This window comes from Acomys minous (assembly GCF_964271855.1).
Source record: "Acomys minous genome assembly, chromosome: 1".
NCBI lineage: Eukaryota > Metazoa > Chordata > Mammalia > Rodentia > Muridae > Acomys > Acomys minous.
In genome coordinates this window covers 88,155,449-88,169,453 of record NC_140483.1, presented here as the reverse complement: position 1 = coordinate 88,169,453, position 14,005 = coordinate 88,155,449, and the positions used below count along the sequence as shown (strand labels likewise).

The following is a 14,005-nucleotide window of genomic DNA, read 5'->3' as shown; positions in this document are numbered from 1 at the left end:
TGGGCTGTGGAGGCAGGATAATCAGGAATTCAAGACCAGCCTGGGCCAGATGAGGTCAATTCTCAAAGAAAAAGTCAAAAATCAGTGTGAAATAACAGGTAGGGCTAGAATCAGGGTGCACCTGATCATCAGTTAGGGTCTCATCTGTGAACCCATCATCAGGAAAACCTGCTGTGCACACGGGGGCACACTGTGATAATAAAAATGAGGCATCCGCTGAACGTTCAAGGAATAGCAGTTAAGAAAGCAAGACCAAACCACAGACGGTGCTCACTGTTGAAAGCCTGAGGCAAGAGGACCATAACTTCAAGGGCAGGCTGTGGTACCCTGTGACAGGTTAGAAAGAAGGAGGGGGGGGGGATGAGGAGGAAGGAAGACAAATGGCAGTGGGTTTCTTAAGTCAGCATCTGTTGAATGAGAAAGGCTGAAGTTAGTGCTCAAAGGGCTATCTCGTCACAGATAGGGCAAACCCAAAGCTGTAGCGATCGATGTCCTTCCTGGGGCATCGATGGGCTATGCCACTGAGCCACACCACACGCCAGCCCAACAATGTCCTTTTAGGACACATTTGTATAGAAGTGTGTATTCTAGGAGGACATAGGCAAAGGAAGGAGCAAACTCCAGGGCTTTTCCTGCAAATCGGGCTCTGGGTCCCATAACCCTAGCCACTACTTGTCTCCTGAGGATGCTCTTCTCAGCTGATGTTTCAAGCCCCCATGTTTGTTTTGAGGCTATTATTTGGGGTGGGAGGTTGGAACGTCCCACATACCCGTTGAGTGATGCTGCCAAAACAACCCTCAGTGAGTCCCTGAAGGGCAGAACTAGGCCCATTGGACAGAAGGTATATGGAAGCCAACTTATTGTCTAGGAAAAGGATGTCTTATCAGGTATCCCACAATGCAAAGGGGCTAGAGAGCTTACTGTCCCTGATGTATTCAACTGTAGGCTGAACATCTGTTTACGGCGATGGAGCAGAGCAGCCAACCTAGAGGCAGACAGTTCAATTTAATGTGGCTCACTACCCCAATTCCATTGCTGTTAATGAATTATTTATCAATGTATTATTGCTTAATTAGCAGGTTATTAATCGATAAGCTGCTGGCTATAGCTTTTGGGGGCTGTCTCAGATTTTTACACTGTTGTAACCAAATAGCTGACATAACAATAGATGAAAGTTTTTTTTTTTTGGCGGGGGGGTGGTGGTGGAGATAATGGTTCGAGAGGGTATAGCCCATAATGGCAGGGGATGCATGATGGAACTCATGGGTCTCCTCATGGGTCATATCTTTGAGGAGCAGGAAGCAAAGAACTCAGACTATGACCCTCAGTGCCCCCAGGCACTGCCTCATTCCCTCCAGATAGGCCACACTTCCTGAAGGTTCCAGGGTCTCCCAAAACAGTGCCACGATCTGAAGATGCGGAGTTCAAACCCATGAGGCTGTGGGGGAACACTTCCTATTCGAACCACTTCCAGAGGCTTCTGCCCTATTCTTAACTTCGCCAGTCGCAAAGTGGAGAATGAGCAGGATACTCATAACTCGCCTTCTGGAGCCTGCCTTTCTCTCAGTGTGACATTCTTTCCTCGATTTCTAGTGTGAGGCTAGTGGCGGTGGCAGTGGTGGTGTGTGTATACATATATACAGTATATACAGTGTATACAGTGTATACAGTAGAGGTACCCTCGCCAATGCACTACTGACGGCTATCATGTCTTCATCCCCACCCCCCAGGATTCCAGGCTTTCATCCTCCTGCTCTGCCCAGCTGTCCAGCTGTGTGTTAACCCAGCAAGGCTGCGGCTGCTTCCGGAATTCCACAGCAGTATCATGACAGCTGTTAACCTCACAGCCCTCAGATGTGCTTGAGTTGAATTTCTTTGCTTTCTTTCTTCCGGCTCAAGAAAAGGATTCTTTCAAAGGAAACGTGCAATTTTTTCAACACATGAGTTCTGTTATCCTCTTCCCATACAAAGTGTCCTCTTAGCTCCTGTCAAATGCTGGACCATAAGTTCCTGAGCTAAAGGAGAAACCTATCTAGTCAACCAAAAATAGATTTTCTTTAATAGCACCAAGGAATCTGAACCCATGCTTAAAATACTCTGTGACGAATTGGGCAGACGTCCTATTATTTGGTACTTAGAACAACAGTGACGGGTAAGGTGTGTGTGAGGGGCAGCTATTCCTCCTGTTATGCAGCTCAGCAAACTAGGAGCAGAGGGGGTAGGTTGTGTTTCAAGGATATGGGATGCTGAGTGTCTAGGAAGCCTGGAAAGGGTTAAAGAGGCTCGCCCAGAGAAGCTTAGTTGACTCATGTGACTCCCCAAGGCAAGTGTAGTGCTCCTCCAGAGGTAGCAGACATGGATCATGCACTGTGGAGCTAAGAGGAGGACAGGGGCTGTAACACTGTTTCAAACCCAGTAGCAGAGATGTGGAGCCCGTTAAACAGCCACAATACCTGAAATACATGCTACATAGTGTAGTCACAAAAGCCCAGGAAAAGAGTATAGCACATTCTTACTCAGCCAGGAAGGCTGTCTGGCAAAGGGCTAGTGGACAACGTCCTATGATCCCATGGGTGCTACTTGGCATGGGGGTAAGTGGACCAAACCTGAAGATGAATGCAATTCTACCTTTGGGGGGACTCTTTTTCTTTAGATGGTCCCAGTGTCTTCAGCAAGGAATTCTCCATCCTCCTGCCTTGTCAGGTTCCTAAATAGGTTAACGTGTTCTTCTGCCCGTAGCTCTTACTGAAGTTTCAGGCTTGGCTCATGTTTTCTAACTGACCCTTCCATTATCTGGGTCAAATGCTGTCTCCTTTCAGAAATCCTTATGAGCTAGGTGTGGTGACACATACCTATACTGCCAGAACTTGGGAAATAAAAGAAGTAACTGGAGTTTGAGGCTAGCCTCAGCTATACCTGGGTTACATGAGACTCTGTCTTAATCCACTGTGGCCCCCAAATCCTTATGGCTACCCCTAAGAGGAGAGAGGAAGAAACTGTCCTCCATGTTTAATTAACAGTAGTGTGGGTTCTCCCATACTCCAGGCTCCTTTGTGCAGTCTGACTATGAGCAATTGAGGGCAGGAGGCTCTCGTCTTCCTGAAGTACTCATCTTTAAGCACTTAGCTCTGTTTTCTGAATGGGAACAAATTAAGAACAGGAAGAGGAAACACATCCATCTCCAAAGTTACATGTCCCTTTGGTCCTCTTGAGGAATCTTGGAGATAAGTGTGTGAGTCTGGCTGCTGGTGCTTGGGGGGGTCTGGCTGCGGCCACTCTGCTAAGTTCCAACGTCTTGGTGTTTGGACAGTTGTAGATCTGGCAAGTGGGGGAGGGAGAGGTGATCAATAGTCTTCTCTTGAAAATCTCTTCTTCTTCTCCTCCCTCCCTCCCTCCCTTCCACTCCCCACCAGCCCCTTCTTCCCTTCCTTTCTTTCTGTTTTGTTTTGGAGGCAGACTTTTCACTATATAGAACCCCGGCTATCCTCACACTCAGGATCTTCCTGCCTCAACCCTCAAAGTGCTGGGAATACAGACCCGCCCCACCACAACTAGCATTGTCCTGGAAACATTTCTAAGTCAGTATTTCTCAATGGATGGTCGGTCAGGTATTTCTAGCATCTGTCTGCTTGCTTGGGGGAGTCACGAAATACTGGGACTTCGAGCTTTGTTCCCACGCACTTACAAAGCTCTCTGGGATCTTCAAGTGATTTTTTTTTTTACACTGAAGTTTAAAAACTCCTGTTCGAAGGGACTTAACCAGCCAGAGCTTGGACCATAAGGAACAGAGCCCTGCTTGGAGCTTACAGTGTTGGAGGAGGGCTGTGATTAGAGCACAAATCTTCCATCTCCAAACTCCAAGGTGTTGGGAAGGGAGAGTTTGTTCTGCCATGTTTGCCAGGTCACAGGCTGAGGCTCTGGGGGGGTTGGAGGGGGCGGAGCTATCTCTCACCACATTACTAGGATTTAGTAATGTGTGTGAAGGCTATTTCAGGCTGATTTGTTTGCTTGCTCTCTAGGCTGAAGTCTTTGGAGAACGTCTCTCCCAACCAGGAGAAGGTAAAAGTGAATAGAAGTGAAGTTTTTTGTCTGACTTTTCCTTTGGTCCTGAGGCCATCCCATCCTCTCCATTTAGTTCACCCTCCCCCCTTGCCCCCAGCTTTCTTTCCCTGCTCCTCTAACCATGGAAGCTCTTTTCCTCTGAACTTGTCATCCACCTCCCCACCTTTAGTCTTTAGCCAGCTTTTCCCCCACACCTGTTTGCCTGCACATTGATACCCAGTAGCTTTATCTGCAAAATGAGATGCTAACAGTGTCCTCTCTGTCCTCCTGGTTTATCTAGTAAGATCTTCTGCATTACTCCCTTTCAGAGTCTGGCTTCTGCACCTTGCTGCCTCATCTCAGCGCCCCCTTTTTGTTTACACTAGCCTCACACTTTTCTGGTCTGGGTCATGGCCTGTCTCCCTTCTGCACGGGGGTGGGGGTGGGGGGTAGGGGGGTGGGGTGGGGGCTGGGGCTCAAATGACATTGCTCCTTGGTTTCTGACTGGTGTATGTGCAGCTCTTCCAGACAGCCTACTAGGATCAGAGGATGTGAGGCTACCTGAGGCCCTCTCAGCAAAGGTCCTTACCCTCACCTTGGCTCTCTAGATAGTGGAACCCATGAGGTCAAGAGAGCAAGGGACCCTAATACCTCAGGCTGCCTGCCTGGCTCAGGAGGAAAAAATCTGACAAGCATGCAAACACCACGCTCCATCCCCACGTCAAACCTGCATAGTTCTGGGTGGCTCGAAAAACTTTAGGGGCGGAGTTTTCTCTGGATCTAGGAAGCCGCCCTGGCTAGAGCCGCCAGGCAGGTACCCCGGTAGCACGGAGGGCCTGGGGGGTAACCGAAGAGCCAAAGGCTAGCTCCCTCAAACAGGCTTTGGTGAAAGCAGCCAGGACAAAACCCGGCTCCAAGCTTAATTAAAAAGGGTGCTTAATCCCTCCCCCCAACAAATGCAAATCACCCACAAAGGAGAACAGGAACCCCAGTGGCCAGTCAGGAGACCCACAGCCTTAGAAGCACGCACTTTGGCTGTGCCGGGGCAGTTCGTCTATGATCCTGATACAATGACTATTGTCAGAGAGGGCTGTTTTTCCATGTTTTTGTATCCTTTTCTTCGAATTTTCTTTTGCTACCTAATTTCATGCATCAGAGGTCAAAAGACAAAAAGGTCGGGCTAGGTCTGGAGCGGGCAAACTCCCCACCACCAGGAACGTGTGTCCACGGGAGTGCCTTGCAGGCATCAGCAGGTTTTCATCCTTGCCTAATTCTCTTTTGTACATGGCCTGAGAAATGAGATACCAAACCAGGAAAAACAGGCTCCCCTTTATGCTCACCAAAAACGTTTCCGTATCTTATGCTTTTTGCATAAGAATTTGTACATAAAAAAACCCATCTGAGTCCTAAGCTCATCAGCATAGACAGCTACATACATACATATATATGTATATGGAAATATGTTTATATAGTAGTATGAATGTATATTGTCAACATAAAAGCCAGGTGTGTGTTTCTTAATCATTTTTCTGGGGGAATTTATAAAGATTTCTCTAGAAAATTTCCAGCACCTGTTTTTAAAACTCGTTGGACTGGAAATTGTAGCATGGATAGGATACCTTGGTAACATTATATTAATAGGAATATTTTTATCCTTAGAACTCATGTCTTTTCAGTGTCCCATCTTGATGCTTTTGATCTCGTTGGCTGCTGGGTCTCCTTGTGTGATAGGTAGATAGATACCTGGGTGTTCATAAAGAGACTACCACATCATGATTTCTCAAGTAGATAAATTTTCTCGATTTAATCTATGTTTACAAGGTCCTCAAACTAACCTCATACTCCAGATGGCTTTTAAGTGACTGAAAATTTATTTGCAGAGATCTTTAGAATTTTTGCAGATAGTTGTTTTAGGTTTGACTAATGTAGGAGGTCTAGCTCTTGCCTCCACTACAAAGGAGAGTTCAACACCTTGGGAAGTTATCTCTGGTGACACTGGGGCTGGTTTCAAGGCTCATATCACAGACCTTTAGGACACTAAATTTTCTTTTGTTTTCCACCTTACTCTAGGCTGAGTTCTGGAAGCCACAATCAGCAAATTACTGGTCATGTTGCCTAAAGCAGGCATCCACTACAAACTTGAAAGGCTATTAGAGCACAGTTTTATTTCAGGCATATCTTTCAAACCCAGACATTACACACCCAAGTGTTCTGGCCACTCCCATATTTCACCCACAAGAAAAAATAATAAAAGCCCGAGACATTCCAGATGTCCACTTCAGGTTTCAGGAATGCTCTCCATCCTGTTGTGACCCCCTGCCATTGCTCTTAAGTTATTCCAGAGCAGTAGAGAATAAAGTGAGGACATTAAAGGGCCTGCTTAGGAGTGAGCTGCACTTCCACTCAGCATTATTATCAACATTAAAAAGCAAAGAATGTTTTAGCCTGGTGCTTTCACCCTCACTCCAAACTGCCTATAACGTGGGTATCTTTATATTCCAATACTTCATGGAATCAAATTACAATCACATTAATTTTTTATTAGTTTAAAATACATTGAATAAATATAAGTCTGGGCTGGTGTAGGGAGAGTAAGAGATCCATTTACAAATACTGACAGAAAAAAAAAACCCAACCTTCTTTAGAAAAATATGATTTATTACTGACAATTCTGGTGTTGTTACTTAAAACAAAACAAACAAACAAAAGGAGACACTAACTGATTCACAGTTGTTCTCAATCAAAATCCCTGTAAATCTTTCAAAGCCTTGATTTGGCTCCTTAAGTAATTCTGAATTGCTAGGACCTGTTGGCAGATTTTAAATACAGCGGACGGTTTTTCCATATTCATATGTTGCAAGCAGAACTCTAGGAGAGTAAATTTAATCTCAGAATTCTCTGATAATTGCTTTCCAATCGGGTTCCTGTATATATGTATAAAGCACACACGCTTGTGTTCCTGTGCACTGGAAAGTAGTGGTGAAACTGAATTGAACTATTGGATTTGAGTTGAAATGAACCCAACCCGGCCTGCACTCTCTGAAGCTTCTCTTAATAATCTTTTTAATTAAAACAAACAAACAAAAGCAGTAAGAAAAGTAATCATGACAAGCCACCATTAGCACCATTCTCCCCCCAGCCCCCCCTCCTCCAAGCACACAGCCCCATCATGTATTCCTCACTACCAAAGTATTTCCAGACGGCGAGTGGCTGGCACATGGATGGTACCCCAGCGAAAACAGCAGTCAGAGTTCCAAAGCTCAAAACCCCCTTGAAGCATCAGCCCCGCGGCGAGGGGCTGATGCTGTGTGGTTTTTGCGACTTGCGCCCCAAGAATTAAAGGTGAAGAGCTACCCCAGCCATCTGGCATGGTCCCTAAGCAAGCTTCAAGCTTATCACAATGACCCCAGTGGTCCAGACTCCGTGTCCACTTTCTCTGTTGCCACAGTCTGGACTTGACATACCGCGCAGGGCGGGGCTCGGCTTTCGGGGCGGGGGGTGGGGAAGAGGGGGCTCCTGCTGAAGGTACCGTACCACGTGCGCGCTGCTCGGACTCAGACTCCAGAGAGTCCAGCTCAAGCCCCCTGATCCCGCTGACCTGGGGTCCCGACTTTAGGGCGGGGCCTCTTCCTCGCCTCCTGCCTGGACATCTGCTCCCACCCACCACCCGCGCCAGTTCCAGAGGAAAGCCCTAGGGCTGAAGTCGGACCTGGTGGCTGCCCTCAGGGCTTGCCTAGGAGGCCAAGCAGTAGCCAAGGATGACCCAACCCTCACTAGTGCCACAAAATCTGGAGAGGGGAGGGGGTCGCCGGGCCAGAACAGAATCCCAGTCTCGGCTTCTGGGTGGAAGAACTCTTGCCGAGTGGAAGAGCTCGAACTTGGCCCCTCGTCTTGTGGCCTCCCCCTCCCTTGACAGTAGCTAGGGGAAAGCTCACAGCGTGCCTTGGCCAACCCCTTCTGCGGCTCTTTTCTTTTCCTGTCACTCTCTGCTTGGTTTCTGCTTTCTCCTTCCTACACACTGCGGGGCCTGGAGAAGCCTCAGCACCAGCCCCTTTCCTGGGCCTCGGATCTGCCTCTCCCCCAGCCTCGTCTCTGTCAATCTTTCTCTAGAGATTCTCCTCGCGATTTCTAGCCAGCTTAGCTAACACGACTCTGCCTCCAAGTGCCCCCCAACCCCATTTCTTTGCTTGGTGTAGCATTAAAAGCACAAAATATGTTGAGGTTATTGTGCTGTTGCGGCAACGTGGCTAGAAAAAATTTTTTTTGCCTTATTCTGTCCTCGGAACATTTCCGGTCACTACGGTTTGGTTTCCCCGCCAGACGATGCCAGCGCTGGATCTATCTTGGAGGCCGCTGCTTCGGAGCCCACTGGCTTGCCTTTTCCAGCCGTGTACGCACGTGTTCAGTTGTGGATACACTGACCTATGGTTGCAAACAGGGCGGGCGCTCCCGAGCCGAAGCTGAACACGGGGTTCTAGAGTTTTAGGCCAGGAAGCAGTGTGTTTTTCACGGATCCCGACACTTCTCTGCGCCTAGACTCCAGGTTTCCTGGCCCTTTGCTCGGTATCTCTGGGGCCGCAGGATCAATTCCGTATCCTCCGAAGCGGTTTAGTTCGTCACCTGCTCCGCAGCGGGAAGCCGCCTCTACGTTCAACGCCGCCGGCAGGGGTTTAGAGAAGTTGAAAGCAAGCTGACCGGTCGTAAGGAGATATCAAGCCACAGCTGGCCCAGTGGGCAAAGGAACCGCAGCTAAGCCTGGGTACCGCGGAAGGGCATTTTGAATTGCGGTCCCAGCACTAGGACTGCAAGACCCGCGAGGTTGTGGCTTCCAACGGGCGCCCCCTCAGGAACGCACGTTTGTTCCACCCTGGTCTGAGACTCACAGAGCGCAAGCCGCGTCTGTCCCCGGGTCTGGTATTTTTGGAGTCTGGCAAATCCGCCATTCGGTGGTGTTTGGCCTAATCCAGGTTCCTAGCTAGATGTAGGCAGGAACGAAATATAGTGGTCGGTGTGTCCTCTCTTAATCCCAAAGCCCCCACAAAATCAAAATATACACACAAAACTCACCAAATCGTCTCAAAATACAAAACTAAAGCCAACACAGGAAAACAAACCCTAACCCCCATCTAAAAGCATATTAAGAAAAATCAAAATCGAAGAAAATAAAATAAACACATTTACCAATGCAACGTACACAAGACAATCACTGATACAGAATCAGAGCACATCTAAGCACTGCTAAGAAGAAAAAGTCTGGCAATCTACATGGGCAGAGTACAAAACCCACCCAAAATCAAAACACGCAATACAGTCACAGTCAACAAAACCTACCCCAGAGCTAAACCTGCAAAAATAGTTAGTTCTACAAGGGGTGGGGGCGCAAAACGCAAGAAACAAAGCAAAAGATTCACAGATAAAGGAAACTCACAGGAAACAAACGGCAAAACAAAACCCTAAATAGGAAGAAAAGCCAGCAACTCCCGACCTAGGCCGGGGTGAACTGTCAATTCCGAAAGGGCTTTTGATCTCCCGGCTTAGGCAGGCCGCTGCTCCCCAGCGCTGCTTCCCGGCTCCCGCAAGGCGGAAGGGCGGGAGGCGGGAGCAGAGGCCCGGGCGCAGACAGGAGTCTAAAGCTCCAGGACCGCCAAAAATCAAACCGCAGATGGGAACTCGGACCCATAAGCTCCATGAAGGAGGTGGCACTGGGGACAGCGCAGACAGACTACTTGGTGTTGGGGGGCCGCCCGAGAATCCACAGCTACGTTTCCAATTGTGGCGAAATCTACTCAGTGGATTCGCGATGTCCGGTTCCCATTACCCCCTCCCCCCATCCTCGAACTCTAGGTTCTTCCCCCAGCCTCGTGACCACCCCCTCAAAAAAAAAAATCAAACAAACACTCTCTGAGGACGATTCACTTTCCGAAACTGCCATTGTCCTGCGGGTCAGGAGCGGTTCCCCCCGCCCCCCGCCCTGGAGAACCTTCCGCTGCGACCACCCCGCAGCGGGACTCCATAGACTTCCAGTGGGTAAAGCAAGCAATTTGGACTCCAGACTGGGGAGGGGATAGAGTGGAGGAGGCTTAAGCTTGGGCCGCTGCGAGCGAGGTTGGACGCGCCACACCTTTGCCTAGTCTCTCTCCATCCACTTTTTCCTCTGGAATCAAGTCTAGGGACTGGCTGATGCCACAAAGTCTCCTGGCCCGAGGGCATTGGGATTCCATTTAGGGGCCTGGGTAAGGCGTCGAAAATTTCCTCTTGTTCCCCCGACCTTTTGAGATGGTTCTGCTTGGCCCGGGTGCTCCAAAGCAGAAGTCCGGGTTTCACCAGTAGCCTTTCTGCTGATACCTCTACACTCTGGGGCAGAAAGGATCGTACTCCGGAGAGATCTGGGACCTGGAGGCCGAGGGGGACGTGGGGTCTGCAGTGATCTGAAGCTGCCCTAGAGGAAGAGCCCAGCAGACCCATGGAGGTTGCAATTGGGTTGGGGGTGGGGTAGTTGGGAAACCCCAAGGGCTGGCGCCGCCCTAGGGGTGAATCCGAGGATACTGGACCGTCCCCTGTGGCTGACGATTGTGCTAGCACAGGATTCAAAACCATCTATTTGGCAGAATTATTCTTTCTTTTAAAAAAAAATCGGGCCCATTGGCACCTATTAAGTAGGGTTTGCATGTAGACCAAAAGCGCCCGGGGCCGGGACTCCCAAACGCTGGTTTGGAAGCAGGTGCGACCAGGTAGCTCAGGTTCAGCTTTGGTCTGGTTCTTCCTCTAGGCGCGCGACCAACTCCGGGGGCAGTCTGAATCCTTCCTTCCCTCCCCCCATCCCCTATAAAAGTCCAAGGCGGCACCTAGGCAGCATTGCTGCTCTCTGGGCCTCTCACACGCCTTCGTCCCGGCCCGGTCCGCCCCGTCTGGCACTCTGGGCAGGCCGCAGAGCCGACACCCTTTCCCGGCTCTTGGCCCGTAGCGCAGGGCGGTGCGCCGGGGGGAGCGGCGTGTCTGGGGACATCTTGTGATGTTGGCGAGAACAGGACATGATCTCACATGGCGAGAAGCTCTTTAGTTCCTTAATCATTTCACGGTGCCCTCGGACGCTTTTTTTCCACCTAAAACGTTTAGTTTCAGCTCAGTGATCAGCTACCCCAGCTCGGCGGGGGAGCGGAAGGCTTCAATTATTCCGACTTGTGAGCAGCCCCGGCATAAAAAAAAAAAAGAAAAAAAAAGAAAGAAAGAAAAGAAAAGAAAAAAGAAAAAAGAAAGAAAGAAAGAAAGAAAGGAAAAAAAGAAAGAAAAAGAAAAAGAAAAGAAAGAAAGAAAAAGGAAAGAAAGAAAAGGGCACACACAAAAAAGTGGAAACTTTCCCCCCCTGTCCATTTCATCAAGTCCTGAAATATCAAAATGGATTTAGAGAAAAATTACCCGACGCCTCGGAACATCAGGACAGGTAGGACCACCGCGAAAAAAACGAGTCATCTATGCGAACTCTGGGACACTACCCAGAGATAGTATCCTAGTAAGGAGAAAGGTTGGGGTGTGTGTATTAAGTTTTCTCAGGGAAAGGCCTCTCCTACAGTGCTTCTCTGGGGTTCGCTAGTCTGTCCAGGTTTCATCAAGGAGGCCTGTTTTCCTTTGGGTTTTTGTTTGTTTGTTTCTGATGCTTGTGTTGTGTTAATTTGGAAGTGTGCAAGTCTGGGTCTGTGTGTTTACCTAATGTGTGATGATGAGTTTCTGTGTCCCCAAGTGTTTTGTTTGAGTTTGGGGACTTTACAAGCTTGTATCTTGCTTGAGTATATTAGCATGTGTTTATGAGTTAGTGTTTGTGTGTGTGTCCGTTTCAAGCCTCCAAAATGTATGTCTGTGTAAATGTGTTGTAATTTTGATAGCCATCTTACTCATTGTACAACTACTGCTTTGAGAGTCTGTTCATCTCTCATACCCCAAGTGATTTTGGAAGAAAGAAAGAAGTGGTTCTTTAACCCCTCCGTATTTGGATGCCAACAGCTGCCCAATAATGTACATACCAATACACACAAAAGTGCTTGTCTCTAGCACAGCCATGGCTCTGGGGCCTACTAGGGGTATAGTGTACAAAACATGTGCTGCCAGGCCTAGATCTTATAATATTGGAGAGACAGAATCAAAAGTGATGTGAATTCAGGGCAACTTAGCTCTCACTATACACTTTTTCATTATTGGTGTACTATTGAATTTGGCATTTGTGATCAAGGGTTTCCTATAGCAGGCACAACTTTGGTGGATAAGAATATTCTATGGGCTACTGATGACATTTTGACATTTCAACTCCCCCCCCTCCAATACTTGCCTTTAAGCTTTTGCTTAGACTAGCCTCTGACTATGTGAGTGTGTGTGTGTATGTGTGTGTGTGTGTGTGTGTGTGTGAGAGAGAGAGAGAGAGAGAGAGAGAGAGAGAGAGAGACTGTATGCTCAGGCTTTGTCCTGTGGGTGCTGCTCTGATGGAGGAGAGCACAAGTGGGTGGATATATGTGCCTAGCCTGGTCATTTAGCAGGGGTGCCTGCACATACACAGGCTTCTTGGCACAGTGCTCCTGTGTCTCCCAGAGGCCCAGGCACTGGGTAGCAGGGTGTGTTTATGTCTGAGAAGATGTGGCAGGGCAATAGGCCTCTGCCTACCCTTCGGCATAACATAACATACCACTCTGTTTTGCTCATTAGGCCTGTATGTCAGTCCACATACAAATACTCTGAGCTATGGCAGTAAACCCACTTTTCTTATTCTTGGGTCATCTATGAGACCCCAGATCTACTCACACCTTTGATAAAAGTCAAAGAGAGGAGAAAACTTAGACCCTAACCCAGAACAATTTCCTGGCTTAGTTATGGGTTCAGAAAAAAACACAATAGAAGAGAGTGAGGACAGGAGCCAGAAAAGCATTGCTGTAATCAGAGTGTGGATGCAGAAACCTGGAACTCCATTTCCTTTCCATTCTGACTCACAGGCAATCCTCCCTCCTCCAAGTGGTGGGATGACCAAAGGTACCTGTGCCTGGGTTGATTCTTTTTTTTTTTTTTTTTTTTTTTAAATTTTTTTCCTGGGTTGATTCTTGTTTGGAACTGGATTGGGTGCACATGTGAATCAAGAGAGGGGGGTCTGAGTGGCTTCCTCTCCCCGACAAGCTGTCTACTAGGAAGAATGTAATTCATGGCGGTCGATGGGCTCTTTGATTAGTTCAATCGCCTGAATAATCATTTAATCAATAAAGCATTTCACTCTTCTGTTGCTGTTAGACTGGGTGGGGTTTGTGTAGGGGGAATCCTAAGGGGGTTTGGAGCTTCAAATCCTAAGAGCCACACCCCTCACCAATGGGTTAGGGTAAAAGCCACCTGCTGGGGAAGCAGCAGCAGCAGCAGGAGCAGCAGCAGCAGCAGCAGCAGCAGCAGCAGCAGCAGCAGGAGCAGCAGCAGCAGAGGCAGCAGCAGCAGCAGCAGCAGCAGCAGAGGCAGTTAGTTGTACCCTCCTGCCTGCCTTCCAAGTCCTGAGGCTCAGCCTAGGGAAGAGGAGGAGAGGGACTATGGGGCTATCCAGGCATCAAAGCCATCTAGGTCTACTTTCTGTTCTCAACTTTTAGGCCTTTCATGGGTCCCCAGATTCTTCCTTCCTTCCTTCCTTCCTTCCTTCCTTCCTTCCTTCCTTCCTTCCTTCCCCCAGAATCATATAGCATTCCTTCTTCAAAACACAGCTTTCCCATCTCTAGTGTCTTTATAGCTCAAAGCCTAATCTTAAGCAAGGTCAGCACACAGCAGGTAGTCCCTTAAGCCGATTCTCCATTCTTTGGAAAAGAGGAGATCCAGAGGGCAGGGACTCATCACACAGGGCTAGGTCTAGAAGGGGGAGAATAACACTCCCCACACATGGGGCAACATCTCACAAGATCTGGGAAAGATGTCAGAAGTCATTCCAGATATGAGAAGCTGAGGCCTTAGGAGA

At 48.5% G+C, this 14,005-nt stretch overlaps 1 protein-coding gene across 3 annotated transcripts in view; it reads left to right on the top strand.

Annotated features, from left to right (window-relative positions):
* The first annotated feature begins 10,868 nt into the window (after positions 1-10,868).
* Positions 10,869-14,005, top strand: part of PAX5 (paired box 5) — a 185,707-nt gene continuing 182,570 nt past the window's right edge. For all 3 annotated transcript variants that reach the window (XM_084778246.1, XM_084778244.1, XM_084778242.1), the window contains exon 1: positions 10,869-11,482. Coding sequence is in view for 2 of the 3 variants with exons in the window: in XM_084778244.1 (XP_084634370.1) it covers positions 11,437-11,482 (46 nt within the window). In the remaining variant the exon portion in view is untranslated. The remainder of the gene's footprint in view (positions 11,483-14,005) is intronic.